A 22,450-nucleotide genomic window follows, 5' to 3' on the forward strand; every position below is an offset into this window, starting at 1 on the left:
AAAACCTGTGAAAATCTAGGCTCAATCGGTCATCGGAGTCGGGAGAAAACAACGGAAAACCCACTCTTGTTTCCGCGCGTTTCGCCGTGTCATGACATGAGTTTAAAATAAATCCGTAATTCTCGTTAACGAGAATTTATCTTGTTTTGCTGTTTTCTCAAAAAGTAAAGCATTTCATGGAATAATATTTCAAGAGAAGTCTTTCACCATTGCCTTCTGTAAACCCTGTAAGTTATTTGTAAATCTGTGAACTTTTAAAGGGTTCAATGGCTTTAAAAAGTGGCTACAACAAATTTTGTTTAAACTCTTAGCACTGTTTTTCGATGTATGTGTAAGCATGTGAAAGGACGTCAGTGTCACTACCATGCAACGGAGGAGTCCAACCTGGACTTAGCTTATGAGCTTTCTGGGCCATGCAGGTGGGATTCGAACCCACCGCCCTGTAGTCTCTCTAGAACAGACACAATTGTCTTAATCGACGAGGTACAGAATAAAAGGGAACCCCATGTTTATCAGCAGCAACAAAAAAACCACCACAACAACAACCTCAAAAATAAAACCACAGCAACAAAATGACGAGTATTAAACCTAAGCGTTCAGTGTTTACAAAAAAGGCCAGAGAACCAATGACTAAATACAGGATAAAGTAACGAGAAAACAGCATTCCAAGACTGTTACTTTGATCGACGCAATCGAAATAAAGGTGCACCAAATCCCTGTCGAATTTATAAACCACAATAGGACCAAAGAAATGTTGGTATAATTTTTAAACTGAATGATGGAAATAAAATTTACTCAACAAAACCCCCGAAATGATATTATACACCTTTGATAAGCTGCAATTATAATACACAATGTACTGGGGTCGATTTCACAACTCCCCTAACTTAGGACTTGTCCTATATAAGGCAATGCTTAAGAGATATTACTAGTCTCAAGTTAAGACCAGTTACTGGTTCTAACTTCATAAAAGACTAGGATTATCTCTCTGTAAAATCGGCACCAGGACTAGAACTCAAATTGCACATTTTGAACGAATACACTTTTTTGAAATCGTCAAATAACAGTACATCAACGCACCTTATACAGTGGCGGTTCCTCCATGCTGACACCGTCTGTGGACATATAAATACTCTGCGGTCCCATGTCGAAAAAAACCAAGATGGTCTTGTAAATCTCCAACTTTCAAACCCGGTAATATCCGAACAGCGAACGTAAAGTCACGGGTAGATAAGCGCTTATCAACGGCCAACCTCACACGGGGACACACGGTAAAATAAGTGAAACTGCTTCCGACCGATTCAACCCTATTAAAATACTAATAGACCGGGATGTTCCATTGTACAAATTCCTAATGAGAAGAAAATCCGCTCAATTCAGTCTTTAACAATCACTCACGAACTTTCATTGATACGGTGTGTCAACGGCTGTTTTATGTATGTATCGTATATAGGCATACTTGTTCATGCACAAAGCAAGGCCCTTACAGTATGGTTGGGACTCAGCATGTTCAACAAACAAATTCACTAAACATTTGACCCGCAAATTATTTTCTCACAAGTTTAATTTAAAACTAGATAGGTGGCCAAACATCAATGTACTGTACTTTACCATCTTAAGTTCTTCGCTTTCACTTAAAACTTGTGTATAAAATCACAGTGCATTTGTTATATGAAAGGCAGTTTAACCTGTAAGCAACAAAAATTTGAAACAATTCAAACATTTTTTTATATGTTAATTTGCTAACACTTATGACATAAAAAACACACACAATATAAATAATTTGGCAGTCACAATATTTTGAATTCACGCAACAGTCGTATGTATATCATTTCAACGATCCCCTGACGTGCATTATGGTGTTTGCATTTAGTTGCTATTTTAGGAACGCAACTTTTGTTGTCCGTTAACACAGTCCTTCCCACAGTCGAAACTTTTGAAGGGAAATGTTGTTTGCTTAGCGCATTATGGGAAGTTATTATTGGATTAGAGGGGCAAGTTGTATGACACTATTGCCTCTTATAGGAACACTTGTTCAAGAGGAGTCCAGACACCTGCTGTTGTTCGGGATGGTGTATAGACCTTTCTTTAGTTTAGCAACGGCAGTGCCTGGGTTTTTGCCAAGAACTGAGGTTGGAAAACTATGGAGAGCCAACATATTCTGCACAGAAGGCTACAAGGTCCCAACTTTTCAATTTGTATGGATTTCGCAAAACTGCTTTTGCATAAATTATTTGAAGCCTCCGGTAAATTGTGTTTACCGGTAATCAAACAGAAACATTTGTTTCCCAAGTAAAATATATTTTTTTTAAAATTAATTTGATTTACGTATTATGTTAAATTTGTACGCGTTTTTCATGGATCTTTTTATCAATACGCAGGCCTATATATGAAATTGTTATTATTGGACCCTATAGTTCTAAGCACACGAAGTGCATAGCAGAAACAGATAGCTTCAGTCTGTAACGATGTCACAAAACATAGTCAAACATAATCAAGTGTTGTATTGGTTGGAAACAAAATTATCGTAAAGGTTGAACTTGGCTAAAGCACCCATTAAACGATTGGTTGTTTTTTTAGTGTTTAAAGCCATTATACACTTTCGGTACAGAAACAAAAGTTCACAGATTTACAAATAATTTACAGGGTTTACAGAAGGTAATGGTGAAAGACTTTTCTTGAAATATTGTTCCATGAAATGCTTTACTTTTTGAGAAAAAAATTCAATATCAATTCTCGATAGCGAGAATTACGGGTTTATTATAAATACATGTCATGACACGGCGAAACGCGCGAAAACAGGAGTGGGTTTTCCCGTTATTTTCTCCCGACTCCGACGACTGTGCGGCACCATAAGGCTAAATTCAGGGCTCGGGCTACATTATGGTGCCGCACAGACGACCGATTGAGCCTAAATTTCACAGGTTTGTTATTTTATATATAAGTTGTGATACACGAAATGTGGGACTTGGACAATACTGTTTACCGAAAGTGTATAATGGCTTTAACTAAACGTTCACCAGTCTAACATTTCAAAATAAGATCATTTAAATTCATAACATAATGTCGACATCTCGTGTGACTATTTCCGTTTCGTAAAAGCCATTAGCAAGAGCCGTCAACCATTCAATTTCCTCGAATGTAAAATGGGTTGAAGAACATCATAATTAATTGCCCGGGGAAAAATGGGATGAATCAGGGTATTTCTGAAGTATGCATGCCGATGATTCAGCACTTATATTACAATGGCCTGGCCTTCTCGATTGTCAATAAACATGTCAGTAAAATATATTTATGGATCAATAAAAAAAAAGGGGGTTCAATCATGGAGGAATCCTCCATGATACAATCAATCGCTAAACAGTTACAAAGCGCCCTCTATGTTAATTCATTAGAAACGTGTGCAATGCGCAGCCACGTTGGTTGTGTGTTAGCGCAAATTGTCTTGGAACCAAGACTAGGCCTTCATCAAAAGTGGAGTGGGAGTGACATTACATTGAGTTGCGTGACACAATCGTTCTCCGTGAACAAGACGTGACCTTCAAGACGATGTCCATTCACGGAAAACTCTCCATTGTAAAAACTGCACAAGCAATGACACATTTATAGGCTAAATGTAATTTAGTTGCCCAAATTATGCCGCGTCTGAGTGACATTAAAGGGGGAACATTGACTAAATTTGGCAACGTTGTGACGTCATATGGAGCGCCTGTCAACAATACACCAAACAATGAGACTTTAAACCTTTGTATTTCAATGTGTTGTTAAAACCTCCACCACGAGGTCATTTTGATCTTTTCCAATTAAGGCCCTTTTCAATAAGTATTGTCAAGACGTTCAATTAACAATTTCCAGCCACAATGACTGCCTTGTACCCCTTCATGAAATCAATATTGCAAGCAACGTATAAGAAATGACACGTTTTAGCAGTGGACACTATTGGTAATTACTCAAAATAATGATTAGCATAAAACCTTACTTGGTACAGAGTAATGGGGAGAGGTGACGTAGTTTTCGAGAAAGAAGTAATTTTCCACTAATTTGATTTCGAGACCTCATATTTAGAATTTGAGGTCTCGAAATCAAGCATCCGAAAGCACGCAACTTCGCGTGACAAGCGTGTTTTTTCTTTCATTATTTATCTCGCAACTTTGATGACTGATTGAGCTCAAATTTTCACAGGTTTGTTATTTTATGCATATGTTGAGATACACCAACTGTGAAGACTAGTCTTTGACAATTACCAATAGTGTCCATAGTCTTCAAGGAATAAGACAATTAAAAAAAAAAAATCGAATATAGCATAGTTACTTCTTCGATAAAATGTCTGTCAATATAGGTGGGAACAAAAGCATCTCGCTTAAGGCTCTGGACACGTCTGGTAAAAAGTCAAAGACCATGCTTACAAAAGTAACAAACATGTGAAAAGTTGGGCTCACAAACAAATAATGAAAGAAAAGACATCCGTGTTGAACACATTTGTGTGCTTTCAGATGCATTATAAAAGGCTTCAGCTGAAGTCTTTTTGAGCGAGAAATTTCCTCTTTCTCAAAAAAAAAAACTTCAGAGGGAGCTGGTTCTCACAATGTGTTATACTATCACAGCTCTCCATCGCACGTTTGCCCCAAGTAAGTTTTTATTCTAACACTTATTTTGAGTAATAACAAATAGCGTCCAGTGCCTTTAAAGGCAGTGGACACTATTGGTAATTACTCAAAATAATTATCGTCATAAAACCTTTCTTGATTACGAGTAATGGGGAGAGGTTGATGGTACAAAACATTGTGAGAAACAGCTTCCTCTGAATTGACATAGTTTCCGAGAAAGAATTAATTGTCCACGAATTTGATTTCGAGACCTCAAGTTTAGAATTTGAGGTCTCGAAATCAAGCATCAGAAAGCACACAACTTCGTGTGACAAGGGTGTTTTTTTCTTTCATTATTATCTCGCAACTTCGATGACTGATTGAGCTTTAATTTTCACAGGTTTGTTATTTTATGCATATGTTGAGATACACCAACTGTGAAAACTAGTCTTTGACAATTACCAATAGTGTCTACTGCCTTTCACCTCATACCTAAATGTTGTAATTAATTAATTTACTGCTTATTATTCAATAATAAGTGAACTTAATACATCATTATATCTCATATTAAATCACTTTTAAAATTATTTCTATACACACCTGTGCATTACTGTGTTGAATGACATCATAGAAAAAAAACTAGAAACAAATGCTACTACACGAAATGCTTACATAGTTTGTCATTGGACGCTAACAATATTTTGTGTAAGCAAAAGTGTCACGTGTAGACCTATGCGACAGGGTCAACTTAGGCCTAGGGCCGTTAACAAAAGGAGATAATTTACGAAGGTGGTGACAATATCGTAAATGATGTGTGAACGATGAACACGTTGCCAATGGCAACGCGGGTAAACACCCCCATTCATTTTTTTTAATTGCTTGCTCTTAAAAAACGGTGTTTTTCTGGGTCAAATTGAGATTAATAGCTTTATTTCGATCTATATTACGTCCATAATTCATCATTTGATGACTACTGTTTTGTTAATAATGTAATAAATAATAATAAAGGTCGCTGTTCTAAACTAAAATGACTTATCAACGTTCTTTTGTTCCCTTTTTAAATCGACACTCAATGTCTCTCTTTTTTTCTTACATGCCATTACATGTATATGAAGTTGTCAGTTTGAAAAAAGTTCAACAGCACATGATGTACCTTTTCTTGGTTCAAAGATATTGGGTGTACGATACGCATTATATAGGATTTGAGGCATTGCATGGTGAGGTATTAATGTGTATTTGGTTTGCGGTAACAACATGTGCGTATCTACTTGCCAGGTAGAGTTTTTTTCTTATAGAGAGCTGCATTATCTTGGTTCAAAGAGAGTGAGCGTATGATGTACCTTATCTTGATTCAAAGAGGGTGAGTGTACGATAACCCCATATCTTGATCAAAGAAAGTAAGTGTATGATGTACCTTATCTTGATTCAAAGTTAGTGGGTGTACGGTACACCTTATCTTGATTCAAAGGAAGAGAGTGTATGTGCCTGTTCGGTGTTTCCCTTTTGCACCAGTGTAAGTTTTCTGTATTTGTGCAATGAAGGTAATAACATATAAAATAAAAATGTACCTTATCTTGATTCAAAGAGAGTGAGTGTACGATGACCCCATATCTTGATCAAAGAAAGTAAGTGTATGATGTACCTTATCTTGATTCAAAGTTAGTGGGTGTACGGTATACCTTATCTTGATTCAAAGGAAGAGAGTGTATGTGCCTGTTCGGTGTTTCCCTTTTGCACCAATGTAAGTTTTCTGTATTTGTGCAATGAAGGTAATAACATATAAAATAAAAATGTACCTTATCTTGATTCAAAGTTGATGGGTATACCATTTACCTTATATTGATTCAAAGAAAGTAAGTGTGTGAGGTACCTATCTTGATTCAAAGTTAGTGGGTGTACGGTATACACAATATTTTTTCAAAGAGAGTAAGCGTTCAATAATAATACCTTATCTTGATTCAAAGAAAGTAAGTGTACGATGTACCTTATCTTGATTCAAAGAGAGTGAGTGTACGATGTACCTTATATTGATTCAAAGAAAATTAGTGTATGATGTACGATATCTTGATCCGAAGAGATTGATTGTTTAATGTACCCTATCTTGATTCAAAGATAGTGAGTGCACAACAGTGTACCTTTCTTTGATTCAAAGAGGGTGAGCGTTTGATGTGCAATATCTTGATTCAAAGAGAGTAAGTGTACGGTATACCTTACCTTGATTTAAAGAGAGTGAGTGTACGGTGTACCTTATCTTGATTCAAAGAGAGTAAGTGTACGGTGTACATTATCTTGATTCAAAGAGAGTGAGTGTATGGTGTACCTTATCTTGATTCAAAGAGAGTAAGTGTACGGTGTACCTTATCTTGATTCAAAGAGAGTGAGTGTACGGTGTACCTTATCTTGATTCAAAGAGGGTGAGTGTTTGATCATGGAGGTAGAACTACCTCCATGGTATGATGTACCCTATCTTGTATAAAAGAGAGTGATTGTACAATGTACCAAGATAGTAAGTAGCGTACGATGATGTACTTTATCTTGATTCAAAGAGAGTGAGTGTACGGTTTACATTATCTTGATGCAATGAGAGTAAGCATATGATGTACCTTATCTTGATTCAAATATAGAAAGTAGCGTACGATGAGGTTATCTTGATTCAAAGAGAGTGAGTTTCGTACGATGTAAAATATCTTGATTTAAAGAGAGTACGCCTACAATCAATGTACATTATATTGATTCAAAGAGAGTGCAAGCGTACGGTGTACCTTATCTTGACTCTAAGAAAGTTAGAAATTACAGAACATTTTTTTTGTCATTGAGTTACCAATGAGGTACACTATTTTGCTTCAAGGATATTACACATGCTGTGGGAGCGGCAGTTTTGCCACACATAAATTAGAGTTAATAATGGGTTGGACGGCCTTCCATCCTGTCAATGTAAACGGTTTCCCTTTGACGGCACCGGCTATTGTATTCGTTCGTAATTTTCTATCGTTCGGTGTGATTATCGATTGTTCCCTGTGTGTTAGTATCCAAGGATTATGTAATCAGGAACACTTTATAGTGACAAGGATATTTGGTTGGGTCTGGTAACGGACCTTTTGTCATGATGTAGCCTTCTTGTGTTCTGTAATGATTTCTTAATGTAACCAAACCGAGGCTGTGTGGCTTTGCAGTCTGGTGCATGGTTATCATTACAAATGTGAACTGTGATCTGAGTAGGGCGAAATTTACTTATTATACTCAAGTGTAATTTTACCATTAAAAGTATTCAAAACCGTCGAGCAATTTCATCACAGAATCCCACCTCTCAGATTTGGGGGTGAAAGTCATACCTTTCTCTAAAACTGCAAAAAGAGAGCCATTTCTATCACAATGTTTTATAACAACAACAGCTCTTCAGTGCTTTACAAGTCAGTTATCATGGCCATTAACTTGTTTGTAGAGTACGATAGTTACCCACAGTTTATACATTAAGTACCCCGATGCCTTATTATCGCACCATTCACTTGTCTAAAATTAAATTTCATTTTGGGTGGAGGGGGGGGGGGGGGGGCAATGGTTTTGGGGAGTATCGCTCCGCCCTTTTGGTTTAATACGCCACTGCGGCTTTAAAGACAATGGACACTATTTGTCATTTTCAAAGACCAGTCTTCTCACTTGGTGAATCTCAACATATATGTTTGTTATTTTATATATATATACATAAAATAACAAACCTGTTAAAGTTTGAGCTCAATTGGTCGTCGAAGTTGCGAGAAGATAATGAAAGAAAAAACACCATTGTCACACGAAGTTGTGTGCTTTCAGATGCTTTACAAATAATTTACAGGGTTTACAGAAGGTAATGGTGAAAGACTTCTCTTGAAATATTAGTCCATGAAATGCTTTACTTTTTGAGAAAACGGTAAAACAATATAAATTCTCGTTAAGAAGAATTACGGATTTGTTATAAACACATGTCATGACACGGCGAAACGCGCGAAAACAGGAGTGGGTTTTTCCGTTATTTTCTCCCGACTCCGATGTCCGATTGAGCCTAAATTTCCACAGGATTGTTATTTTATATATAAGTTGTGATACACGAAGTGTGGGACTTGGACAATACTGTTTACCGAAAGTGTATAATGGCTTTAACATTATACGTACTGCGAGACGATAGACAGTTAAAGCAATTCTAAGACTGACAGGACTCCTCAAAAATTGACGAAGAATAGTGTATAGGAAAATAAAATGAAAATAACAATAATTTAGTTTCACAAAATAAAAACACATAACTCAGCAGCCTTTTGAAATGTATACACACACAGAACAGCGCCTTTTCACCTCGGCAAAAGCAAAGACAAACTTTATCATAAAACAATTAAGATTGTACGGTGTTATGACAGTAGACCAGCCAATGTGAAACTTTGGACGGCATAGTTTGTTAGGGGATGGCGTCCATGATAGACTCATGGGATCAGGAAGACTATAGGTTAGAGTGGATGCCATCCCATGGTTTTGAATTCTAAGGTAATTTTGAGGTCATTAGGTAAAAAGGTCAACATAAATACTTCAAAGTTTTTATCTATCCCTCAACATATATTGTTAACTTCATGTTGATATAATGTTGGACTTTTTCTTACTTTTTCACAGCCTTTCCTTCGGATGATCTCCTTAATGGCCCGGACCATGGGTCTATCGGCTGGCGGTCTCCCATCATTGAATAGCGAAAACCTCCGACACTTCCTACCGACGGGCGGCAACTTCCCCCGGTCCGAAACGTCCCCGAGACCGGCACGGCTGACACGCCGTCCGGGCATCACGGCCGTCGTCCGTGGAGGAGGAGGCAGCCGGTCTTGCCCGAGTGTGTTCCTCCGCTGGGCGGGGTGAGTCCCTCGCTCCCACTCGTTCATCATTCGGAGTTCTTCTTCCTCCGTGAAAGTGTCTTCTGCGATGTCCGAGTTAACGCCCGGGAGCTGGCACGTTCCTACGGGCGACCGTTTGGCTTTAGTCCTCTCAGTGGTCTGTTCTGTCCGGGGAAAACCAACCGAACTTCGCCTCGAAAACCTTGACATTTTCAATTGATGGAATCACTGAGCACAAATAAAATCCTTTATAGGTTCATCCACGTCACGCTGTATTTACAAAATTCCTTGGTGTGGTTGTTCCATTCTTATGATTTCATTTGACCGTCAGCATGGCGTAGGCCATAAAGCACCATCACAAGGTCAGCTTTTCAGAGAAGGGTCAACTTTTTTATCAGTAGAGTTCAAACCCAACTATTGCGGTTGTCCCTCGCCTGTAGCTACTCAACCAAAGTGTGCTTTATTTATTTGCTGTTAAAATGTTTACACTTTGTTTCAATTTCCCTGAAACACTATGAGGCACAATCACAACACAAAGTACCAAGTCTGCATCCAGCACAAGAGTCCATCATTCTCCTGAAGATGATCAGAACATACTGATCGAAACGTTGATTCCTTAACAACCACTGTTGTTCTCTCCAGAACCAACTCTACTCAAAAAGAGATATTCAAATGGTAATACCGCAAACTGCTCTTATAATTATACTCTCCACCATGCCAAGTTTCAAATCCTATGTATGAAGTGCTAAAATTCTCAAAGATCAACAGAGTTATACGTCGTGTGATTAGCTGCCAATTATTTTACTCCTGTTGTGTATAACATGTTGATAACTCTAAAAGCAAGTCAATTACCACCGTTCCAATCGACTGCTTGTTGAAAGATACTTATTCGTTACTACAGTGTGCCCAACTTGACTCTAGTGTCGACAAACCTCAAAGTTCAACAACATGCAGACTTGGATACTAGTCACAACGGTCTGGTTAAATTGTGCAAAGGACCTATGCCTATACCCAAGAAATGTACACAGTTTAGCCATACAAGACCAGACTGGTGTCAACTGTTATAGAACACACACTGAAAGTTGATCCTAACACATAGACATAACCTTAGCATTAGTTTCATGTGGAGAACAATTAACCACGGAGATCAATTTCACTCAGGGGGCGCGGTATATTTGCCGGGTTTGATTCCAATGTTAATTGCTACCAACCTCGGTAGCAATCCGATCGTGTCTCTCCCGTGCAGCAGCCTCCACCGTGAACGAGCGTACGTTCACGGCCAGGTGAACCTTGGTCGTCACGCTGTTTGAACTTGGAATCAGTAACTCAAAGGCACTGGACACTATTGGTAATTTACTTAGAATGATTGTTAGTATAAAAACTTACTTTGGTCTGACGATATGGATAGTTGTTGGTTATACAAAACATTGTGAGAAACGGCTCCATCTGAAGTAACGCAGTTGCTGAGAGAAACAGGTAATTACCAAGTGAGAATACTGGTCTTTAACAACTACCAAAGGTGTTTAGTGTCTGTAAAGAAACCTTCCATGGATAGAAACGAACTGCTTAGCGTAGACATTAGAGCCGGACACGACGGGCAAGGCCTTCAGTAACACACACACAACAAAACCTATCCAAAGACCAACTCAAACCTGGATTGAAAACTAAAAAGGCAGTTTTATCGAAAACTTTTCAGCCAGTTTACAACATCATCTAACTCCGCAACAGTAAAGATACAAAAGCCAACTGGACGGTTTCAAGTCACAACCAGACACCTGACGATGACTAGAGCAAGCTAGTCGAAACGTCGAGACCGAACAATTAAGAACTCACTCAGCGCCTTGCGGTAGTGAAGTTTATTAACAGAAGTCCCCTTGATCCTCTAAAAAGCGAAAGTAGTTGTTCCGGCCGATTTCCTATAATTCCGTCCAGGCAGTAGTTAAGAAGCAGGACAGTTCTTTTCAGAACTGAGAAGTCTTCCGAATTCAGAGAATCAACTCTGCATGGTAGATAGAAAAGTCTCCCGGAATCAAAATGAGTACTACTCGGTATAGTTGAATATGAAGCATGGCAAATTCTCAAAAGAACATACCTTCCGTCCAGGTAACAGTTAAAACCAGGGCAGTTCTTTCTAGAACTGAGAAGTCTCCCGACAACTCCGAAAATCTATCCCCGGGTAGTAGAGAAGTCTACTTCGCGGTGTATTATAAAGCAAGACAAGTTCTCAAAAGAACATAATCTACCTGTAGCAAGTACATACACACATGGTGTTACCACAAACCAATATATATGTATATTGATACCTCACCAAGCAACGCCCTCAAATCCCATTTAAGTATTATTAATAGTGTAAGCTCATTGTGTTCCCAATCTACCCAGCGTCAGTAAATAAACATCAGTTCTTATCTGAGCTCGATATTCTCTCGTCTCCTACCATGGAGCTATAGGAGCATGCATCAGATAAAACACTTAGTTCTTACAAGAACAATCAAATATAGATTTTATCATGCGGTGTTACCGCTAGCCGAAACTTGGGCCCTTTACGAAACCACGGTTTCGGCTCTGGATTCGGCTTCAGGCTCCGTCCTCTCATCTGAAACCCTGACTGAGCACGTCCACAAAGCACGCACAGTTGCCTTAACAGCCGCGGTGCCAAGCTAGCCTTAAACCGAATCCGGAGCCGAAGCCGTGGTTTTGCAAAGGGCCTCAGTACAGATACAGCACCTCTCAGATTACAAACAGTAGGTCCATGGGTGAGACTCATAAAATGGAAAAGACAAAGATGAAAATAGTCGTCGGCTCTCAAAAAATAGACAATCACAATGGTTATCCGTGCCTGGAAGACTTAGACCCTCCTTTGCAGACGACTCGTCGAGTGTACCGTTATTCTCCAATCGATGCCTGAAGAGGATCACAGATCAATGACCATAACAATTTACTTGGTGAGTTAGAGAAGCCCTGCAGCTGTTGAAAGTATAAACTAGTTTGAGAAAGGATTCCCTTAAAAGTGTGTTTTTTGGATATTTGTTATTCACAGATCTCTAAGGATTGGTGTGCTTCTTTTCGAGTCCATCATCTACTCTTCAAATGTTTGTCCAGGATTGGGCGCATCTCACAGCCTTCCTGTTGCTGTCATTAGAGGGTCTTCAAGGCATCACTGCTCCTCAAAGACTGGGCACTCCAATTTTTATCAGGTTTTATTATGAAGAAAGATGGCACATCTCAAAACCTGTCTCTGTTTTTATATACTTCTTGAAAATACGTGGCAATCAGGAAACAGAATGGAGAAATTTCCAATGTGACAAGTACAGTGACTTGCCTACTATAGCAAGTCCATGGAACGTGCATGCTTGTCAATATAAGTACCGGACCCCTACCCAGTACCCTGGCGAAACATGAATGTACAAGACTAACAAGTTTGCTTTCCATTGACTTATGCAAAATAGTATCGCAAATTACAGGGTTTTTTTATTGGTTGAATAATCATTAACAATGAACAGCACACATACCAATTTTTTTTTCAATTTTTCCCGCTTGTATCCAGTTTCCAAAGACCATTTTGGCAATCTTGGGGCGATGGTGGAAACGGCCGGTTCGCTGAAAATGCATATTTATTATAATTATAACTCTTCCTGGTAACAAAACTTTCTCGGGTCACACTTGATAAAGCAGCTAAGAGATTTATACAAGTGCTTTCCCGAGATCCAAGGAAAATTATCCACAGGTAGCTCGAGAGGGGTTTGAACCCCCCCCCCCCACCCACTAAACATCACTTGACCAGCAAATGTCTCACATTGCGTTATTGAATGAACGAAGTCGGACAGCCGCTAGGCAACCTATGGTCGATGGTGCAGATGTTTTGTGCTCATTTGACCTTCTTTTGGAGCTTATGTTTCGAGAGCACGGCACTTCGTTTTTTGTGTGTGGCCCTTCAAAGCCTCCGTATTAGACTCGCAATATTCAGCTCTCACTGACTTTGGAACATGATAGCTATTATGCTTTGAAACCATATCAAAAGTACACTGACTGGATATGATGACTCGGCAAGCTTTGCGTGTCAGTTGTGATTGTAACAGTACTTATTCATTTGGTTCACAATTAACATTAATCACAAAAGCAACATTTGATCAATTCAAAGTTACGGCAGTTTGGACATGGTGTTTTCAAAGGTAGAATTCATTTTAAAGCATTAGGATATGCAAGTTTCAAATGATATGCACACATAGTCATTCAACACACAACTATACGAAACGTGCGTCGCTGGTTGCCCTGGCTCCTTTTTTGAATGGATGCCAACTTTTTCAAAGGGTTCAACATTCTCGAGAAATAATTTTACTTTTGACGAGTACTCACGCTCAGGGTAATGAGACGAGCTTTTCGTACATGTTTTTTTTCAAGTCTTTTATTACAAGTAAGCTAGTCCAAATGTTTACACAACAAATAAATCAATACCTTTCACTTGTCGATAAGTTGAAATAACTGGCAAAGTAAACTATGGTCACATCGATGAAACATTGAAATAATGCCAAAATAGTGTGGTACAAAAAATGTACAAGTTATAGAGCAAGTTCGACTGGGGTACTATAGTCGACCTTCGGTCAATGTTCCACGGTTACATATAAACTCAATACATCTTGGGTACCAGGACAAATCAACCAGTGGTCGACTTAGTGCTTTACTCGAACTTGCCCATTGTGTCTTGTAAGAAGGTACGAAGTGTCCAGGGGTGGATTTCACAAAGGTAGTCCTAACTTTGGACTAGTCCTAGGTAATGCTAAGAGATAGGACCAGTCCTAAGTTAGGACCAGTAACTCATCCTAACTTAGGACCAGTCCTATCTCTTAGCATTGCCTAGGACTAGTCCTAAGTTATGACTACCTTTGTGAAATCCACCCATGGGTACAAAGATGTTTAAGGCAAAGTGCCCTCTTCGAACAGTCGATTTATTTATATCTAAATACATTTTAAAAAGGTCTAACTGTAGACAAATAATTTAACGTACAAAATTAAGCGTGAAAGGGCATCAAACGAGAGGTCACTATTCGCTGAACAATGGTTAGCAAATGAAGTATGGTTCATACGAACGCTTCACAAAATTCGCTACAAATAAGTCGCATCATTTCGCATTCGCACGAAGTATGAAGCGGGCTTACCAGATCATTAAGGGGGGGGGGGGGGGGCGGCGGCAAAGCAACACACACGAAGGACAAGGTTTTTAAAGGCAGTTTGCAACTGTCTAAATATAACTGCCAGGAACAAACAAACATTAATGACATAAAAACAGCAAGAAGTTGGTTAACACGAAACATCAGCAAAGACGAAAGGGTTCAGAATCTAGAGTTCACATTATTTTTATGATATTGTTGTTAAGATCTGCAAAACATCGCATGAAAAAAAGATGAACACTTACTTGCAATGATGACAGATAAACAGTCAGATTGATTAAGTAGAACAAACAAATGTTTTTTAAATGAATATTTCTGTTAATTGTTTAATTTGTAGTGTTTTCGTCTGTACTGTTTGAATCAAGGCCAGGGTAATAAAGTTCTTATATAATCTTGTCTGATATTGTCTTATCTTATTTGATCTTATATTGTCTTGTTTTGTCTTGTCTTGTCTTGTCTTGGATTATTGTCCTGCATTGTCTTGTCTTGCTGTATTGTGTATTGTATTGTCTTGTCTGTTGTATTGTTGTCCTGTATTGTCTTTTCTTGCTGTCTTGTTTTGTTTTGTCTTGTCTTGGCGTGTCCGGTATTGTCTTGTCTTGCTGTCTTGTCTTGTCTTGCCTTGTCTTGTCTTGTCTTGGCTTGTTGTCCTGTATTGTCTTGTCTTGCTGTCTTGTCTTCTCTTGTCTTGTCCTATATTGCCTTGTCTTGCTGTCTTTATTTGTCTTGTCTTGTCTTGTCTTGTCTTGCTGGCTTGTATTGTGTATTGTCTTGGCTTGTTGTCCTGTATTGTCTTGTCTTGCTGTCTTGTATTGTCTTGTCTTATTGGCTTGTTTTGTGTTTTGGCTTTCTCTTGTCTTGCCTTGTTGTTCTGTTTTGACTCGTCGTTTCTTGTCTTGCTTTGCTGTCCTGTTTTGTCCTGTCTTGCTGTCTTGTGTATTGTATTGTCTTGTCTTGCCTTGCTGCATTGTCTTGTCCTGCTGCCTTGTCCTGCTTGTCTTGTATTGTCTTGTCTTGTCTTGTCTTGTCTTGTCTTGCTGTCTTGTCTTGTCTTATCCTGCCTTATCTTGTCTTCTCTTGTCTTAATTGGCTTGTCTTGTCTTGTCTTGTCTTGTCCTTTCTTGTCTTATCTTATCTTACCACTTGATGTCGATTCAGTCGCTGCTGAGATGTGATCGACAATTTCCTCGACAACTTCCCCACGTCCGAGTACGCCCTCCTCCTCTTTGGTATCACAGCGTCCCTGATCAATCTGAACCGGAGCATGGTGGGGTTCATTGTGGGGTTTAGGGAGCCAGAGTCCCGCCGTGGACGGACGAGTTCGTCCGGTACGACGATCGCTGCCGCGTTCCGCTCAGCACGGAGCGTCTCGGAATGGTTCCTCTCCGCCAAGTTGTCCATGATGTCCACTACGGCGTTACGGCGCTGATGCCTGCTGGGGCTTGTTGGAGGCTGGACACGGTGTGTCTCGTCGCCTTGGCACTGGTCCTTAAAGTGGTCCTTCCGTACCCCAAGGGTGTGTGGCTGTTGCTTCTCGGCAGATTCGATCTCTTTGTGCAGTGGGTATTTGTTTAGTGCAGAGGGTGTTTCAAATATTTGTTCTTCTTCAAGGGGGTAAAGTTTCTCTCTTGATTTGGAAAATCTCCTCGGTAAAGATGTGGTGTTAGTAAACCGTTTGGGTTGTTCGTGTTTCGGTTTGTCTTTCAGGAGCGCAGAATCTGATGGGGTGCTATGTGAGCGACCAAGCCGGAACGATTTGAGATCTAGTTCCCCGCTGTCGAGTAAAGGCAATGCATCATATCTCACATCCGAGTGACTACGTCCCCTGGTGCCAGAAGTCTTATTCCAGTCATCCTCTGCTTCCACACGATTCACCAAAGAAGAGCCTTCAAGACTCTTGACCCTATGTCTGTCTCTTGATGATGGGGACTCTGCCTCCAAACTTCCCCTTCGTCTTCCGGCCTTTGGCGGTTCGGGGGTTTTAAGGAACCGATACCCACCCCGCGACTCGTCACCAAACGACTGTCCACGATTTCTCCGGAAGTCCCTCTCTGAAGGCGAAACCGAGTCAGATCGGTTCTTGCCAACAACCGGTTCAAAATAAGGTGTAATTTCTGAACTCTTTCCAATGGGATTAGTTTTCAAATACTGGTGTTGTGCCCCGTGCGTGTCAACACCTGAAAGCCGTTGAATATCTTGCTTATTATTCCAATGTGGACCAATGGGTGGATTATTGATGATAAGTACAACATCTCTATCTGTGTTATTGATCGTATTGTCCAGTCCTCGCCTAGTCTGATCCCTAGCAACTACAGGCTTCGATGTGCGTGGTGATGACACGGTTTGGCGTATAGGTACGTCCCACATATTGTACGTCAAATCTGTGCTCGGTTTGTCTTGAATTTGTTGGCCGATTGGTGCCCGCTCTGGACCGTTGCACAACCGTGGAGCTCGGCCGCCCGAGGCGGGTCCAACAGAATCGCGTCGTGCATCCATAACCGACACGCTACACTGGAGTCTTTCAAATTGAAACTCTTTTGGTATCTGAAATAGAGTGATTGCGAAATTATTCACACAACAGGTGAAAAATGAAAACGTGGGGTTGGTAGGGTTGTGCCAAGAAAATAAAGCAACCAGCAAATACAACACTATAGGGTATACAAACTGCTTTACGTACAATTGTGTTCTCGAATCCCATAAAGTGAGCTAAACCACGCACTGCTTGCAGAAACTGACCTCATTCCATTCAATCAAATAGTATTTGTTCAAAACTGTATTAACTTGCCACAAAATTTGATTTATTCAGTTGATAAATAAACCAATATTAATGTCACCTGTACTTCTACACTGATTTCAAAGTTGTCTTTGGTGAAGGCTTTATCCACACTAATCTAGTCCATTCAGTTCGATATTTTTTTTCAAAATTAAGTACAAAAAAAGTACAAGTTCCGTTGTCATCACAAGCTCGCGTCGTTGATAAGTTATACTCAATATTGATACTGATTTGACTTCTTGTTTTGTTCCAAAATCGAACATACCCCATTTGTACTCTAGGAAGGGTTACAACGATATTATATAAAAAAATCAGTTTACATCATGGTGGTGTGTTAGCAAAAGCCTCATTGTTAATTAACTATTTATTTTTAATATCGAATTGTCTTTTAAAGGGAAGGTACACTATTGGTAACTGTCAAAGACCAGTCTCCACACTTGATGTATCTCAACATACGCATAAAATAACAAACCTGTGAAAATTTGAGCTCAATTGGTCATCGGAGTTGGGAGAAAATGATGCAAGAAAAAACACCCATGTTGGACGAATTTGTGTGCTTTCAGATAGGAATAAAATACTTCTTGCTATAGAAGTCTTTTATTTTTTTAGTGAGAAATTACCTCTTTCTCAAAATCTATGCTACTTCAGAGGGAGCTGTTTCTCACAATGTTTTATACTATCAGCAGCTCTCCAATGCTTGTTACCGAGTCAGTTTTTAAGTTAAATATTTGTTTTGAGTAATTACCAAACGTGTACCTTCCCTTTAAGCAACAATACATTTTTTCTTGAGGTTATAAACAAAAATAAAACAATTTTTTCTACAGCTTGCGTCAAGCCTGGTGTAAATATCAGCCTGTCCGTTTTGTATATATACATATCCGTTCTATAAAATACAAACTGACACGAAGGCGACACAGTTTCAAGTGGCTATCTTTCTGTAGGTACTTTTCCTACTCCCTTGTCAATCAGTTTTAATGATAACTGATATATAGCCTATCCTATAATAACAAGACAGAAATGGGGATTCATTTTACGGAGCACTTAGATTCATCGTATATTTGAGTTGTCAGGATTGTCATGACATCAAAAAAGCAATTAGTATTGTCTACACAGATACGTTTAAACACAAAGAGACTCGAAAGTGACACCTTTTCAGATGGCGATATTTACGTGGGGACTTTTTTCAACTCCCTATCCGTTTAGAAACTGACAATCAATGTTATCCAATTAAATTCAAAAGGGTGCCTTTAAAGGGAAGGTACACGTTTAGTAATTACTCAAAACAAATATTAACTTAAAAATTGACTTGGTAACAACCATTGGAGAGCTGTAAATAGTATAAAACATTGTGGCAAACGACTCCCTCTGAAGTAATGTAGTGTTTAAGAAAGAGGTAATTTGTCACTAAAATATTAAAAGACTTCTAGCTAGAAGTCTTTTGTTCCTATCTGAAAGCACAAAAATTCGTCCACCGCGGTCTTTTTGTTTCATCATTTTCTTGCACTTTCGATGACCAATTGAGCCCAATTTTTCACAGGCTTGTTATTTTATGCTTATGGTGGAATACACCAAGTGAGAACACTGGTATTTGACAATTACCAAACGTGTGCAGTGCCTTTAAAGTGCAGTTTTATTTGTCTGGTGGTTTCAGTTGGAGTTCACACAAACCACCATCTTAACATAAATCATTGCTACATTGTATTTTATTCATGTTTTGGTTGTCATCAATTCTGAACAGCAACACGTTTCTAAGGCCACTGGCTTGGCGTGCAAAAAAAAAAAAAAACATTTTGATGAACCAAAATTGTCGTAATGAACGTCATTATGGCGCTATCGGCAAGGGCATGCCAGAAGGCTAGTCGTAAGACAACACACGTTCTACTCTTGAATGAAACTCATGTTGTCATTATGACACAAAATATACAATTTTCTAGAATGACCAGTGCAGTTTTTTTGCCTGTCAGAAAGCTTCCCGGAACGTTCAATGTCCCTCTTAACAATAACATGGTCTCTCAACTTTCACTAAAAAGGTTGCGCGTGGAAACACGAAAAATACCCACGAAAAAAAGAAAAAAACACGGGATAGACTAGCTCCGTGAAATCGTCAGGGTCAATGTCATTTCCCGGCGATTTATTTACCCTTGAGCGGCCAGTATTGAACGGGTAGGCTGGAGGAAACGCGCTGCATCCTGGCTCGATGAGAGCTAGTTAAAATTAAAGGATGGTGTAGATGAACTGAAATTAATTTTTTCGTCGATTAATTTAAAGAATTATGGCCTCCCTCAATAAAAGTGTGTTATTCATGGCTGGAATGTGTGGCAGATAAAGCGTAATTTAAAATGACCCCCTGTTTTGGAGAGAGAATTTTGTTTTTATTTTAAGACAAGGGACCGAATTTTAGCCTATTTGACCAGAAATTTGTAATTTAAATGGCTATTGTGTTATATTTGTTAAAGTAAAGCTTTCATTGTGTGTTGCAGGAATAAATTAAAACCAATACATTGATCATTGTGGGGATCCTTGCATAATCTCACATTCGTCAGCCATGTACAAACGATGTTGCTTAACTATCGCATTCGTCTACGTAAATAATGACGATTTTGGGGCACAAACCGTGAACATTATATACAGGCCTTCTCCTATTACAGATACCGTTGTGATTTGGTGCTAAACTGTGAATTTAGCGACCATTCGCATTCAATTTTTATGATCATGTACATTTAGGGCTACCATCATGTCACGCCCCCAGTAACAATGACCCATATTTTGTTGGCAATCTATTTCTTTCACCCAAGGGCAGAGTAATAGCCTTACTTTGCTTTTGCGATCATTAAGAGATGGGAGTGGTGGATACGTATTATATTGTAGGAAACTGGGTACATGTGGATTTAAAGGCACGACATGTTTTGGGGGACAAATCGGTGTTTTTAAACACTGTTAATGTTATCATTGGCAACCACATTCCCCAAGTTTCAAGCAACCACAAGTTCCGTGTCTTAGTAACACAAACTAGCACAACAATTTAAAAAAAAAATTAAAATGATTGGGGGCTTACCGGTTTGCGTTTTCACCAACAGCCACATTTTGAGTTGCCATTTTTCTAACATCATTCTATAGCTCAGGAACGGTGCCCAATACGAATATTCTGCGTTTTGATTTTTCGAGAAGAGGCACTTTGTATGACGAGCGCAATGGGAAATATATGAGGGGAATACAATAAATACGATTATATGAAGATGCTAAAAGCGTTCGCCTGAAATGCGTACAGACTTTTTATGTAAACGATTTGATATCATTTAAACAAAAGATGATTAATTACCTCAGTTGGGGTAGAATCTCTCTATAACTTAGAGTAAATGCAGCGATTTCAGTAATAGAAATCGGAGAGGAGACATTTGTCGATTATGGGTTAACAAGGTTTGGCAACACGTTAAACTATCTCGACCCTTTCACTAAATGTAGCGGCACCGGACGCCCCTCCTTGGAGTTGATCCATCAACGGGCGCTTAGGAGCGATTCCTCGGCGGTGGTGTGTTCGAATTCCACGCTGGACATCAGTACGTTAAAGTTGTTAACTTTTGAAATCATGGGGGATGTTTAAATGAACAGCAACATCCATGTGGATTGGAGGCTCAATAAACATTACTATTACACAGATCGACGACTGCTTCTTGTTGATTCGCAAACAAAATGGCACACGAACACCAATCTCACGAATTGGTTCCCACCTTTGCAGTACCACCAAGCACTAAACACCAGACCAGCCAACCGACTTGTCTTTATACTCTTTGATTGAAACAACATGAACTAGATCACAAAACTCGTAAAAACTATTCAAACGATGATTCAAAAAAATGAAATACAGCCATTATGTCAGAAGTCGAGAATGATGTCACATAGCTCCAATAAATATAAACTATAACGGGGAGATTTCAAAGGCATGCAATCCTATAATGCATTGCACCCTAATGGTTATGTCAACATTGCGACCCATACAAAAGAGCCGAGATACCAAAACCTTTTGTCCCCAAATTGCAATTCATTCAAATTCTACAAAGGAATCCCAGCCCTGAAAAATGTGAGCAAACTTTAGCAAACTCACAAAATGAACAGTCGTAAATACTTATACGCGAAAGGGTGACCTCATTTAGCTTAAAGGCACTGGACACCTTTGGTCAAAGACCAGTATTCTCACTTGGTGTTTTCCAACATAAATATGCATAAATATGCATTTTCTGTGAAAATTTGGACTCAATTGGTCATCGGAATTGCAAGAGAATAATGAAAGAAGAGACGCCTTTGTTGCACAAATTTGAGTGCTTTCAGATGTCTAACTAAATACAAAGCTTTAGGCCTGAAGTGTTTTATTAATTGAGTGTGAATTTACCTCTTTCTCAAAAACTACGTTACTTCAAAGTGAGCCGTCTTCACAATGTGTTGTTCTATCACCATCTCTCCCTGGCTGTTGCCAAGCAAGTTTGTATGACAACAACTATTTTTAGTAATTACAAATAGTGTCCAATGCCTTTAAGGGTTGCGTAGGAAACCTTGAAGTGTGGCCACGAAGTCGAAGTCGAAATGGCTGAGCGGACATTTCTGAATAAAAAGAAGCTCAATTATATGTTTTCCCCGATAGTGGTGATTAAAATTTGATAGTAGGTGACTGATAATAACGGTCGTTGGCTGGTAATTTAATGGGCCATTAATGGCAAGTGAGTTATAGGTATTTTTTTTAAGCGTAGGGAGATCGCCAATCATCATTATGGGCCTTTGTTCGGCATGAGGCTTAGAAAACACTGTCCTCGTTTTCGAAGGGGGGGGGGGGTTAATATTTTTGGAGAAAAGCTATTTTTAAATCTTAGTTTACTGTCCTATATGATACGACAATGGTTCTTTCGTTTAAATATACTAGACACTATTGTCAAAGACGCGTCTTCTCGCTTGGTGTAGCTCAACTTATGCATAAAACAACAAACTTGTGAAAATTTTAGCTCAATTGGTTGTCATGGTAGCGAGATAACTATGAAAGAAAAAACACCATTGTCACACGAAGTTGTGTACTTTCAGATGCTTGATTTCGAG

The 22,450-nt window shown here is 39.1% G+C and overlaps 1 protein-coding gene across 3 annotated transcripts in view; it reads right to left on the reverse strand.

Moving 5' to 3' along the window:
• Nucleotides 1-21,208, reverse strand: part of LOC139936756 (uncharacterized) — a 52,098-nt gene extending 30,890 nt beyond the window's left edge. The window contains exons 1-2 of one of the 3 annotated variants that reach the window (XM_071931669.1): nt 20,688-21,208; nt 15,736-17,139 (exon numbers count right to left, since the gene is read on the reverse strand). In XM_071931669.1, coding sequence (XP_071787770.1) covers nt 15,736-17,091 — 1,356 coding nt within the window. In that variant the 5' untranslated portion in view covers nt 17,092-17,139; nt 20,688-21,208. Of the gene's footprint in view, nt 1-1,080; nt 1,258-15,735; nt 17,140-20,687 lie in introns of those variants that run through there. The other 2 variants (XM_071931668.1, XM_071931672.1) reach the window with 2 other exon arrangements.
• Nucleotides 21,209-22,450: the final 1,242 nt, after the last annotated feature.

This window comes from Asterias amurensis, chromosome 4 (assembly GCF_032118995.1).
Source record: "Asterias amurensis chromosome 4, ASM3211899v1".
NCBI classification, from domain to species: Eukaryota; Metazoa; Echinodermata; class Asteroidea; order Forcipulatida; family Asteriidae; genus Asterias; species Asterias amurensis.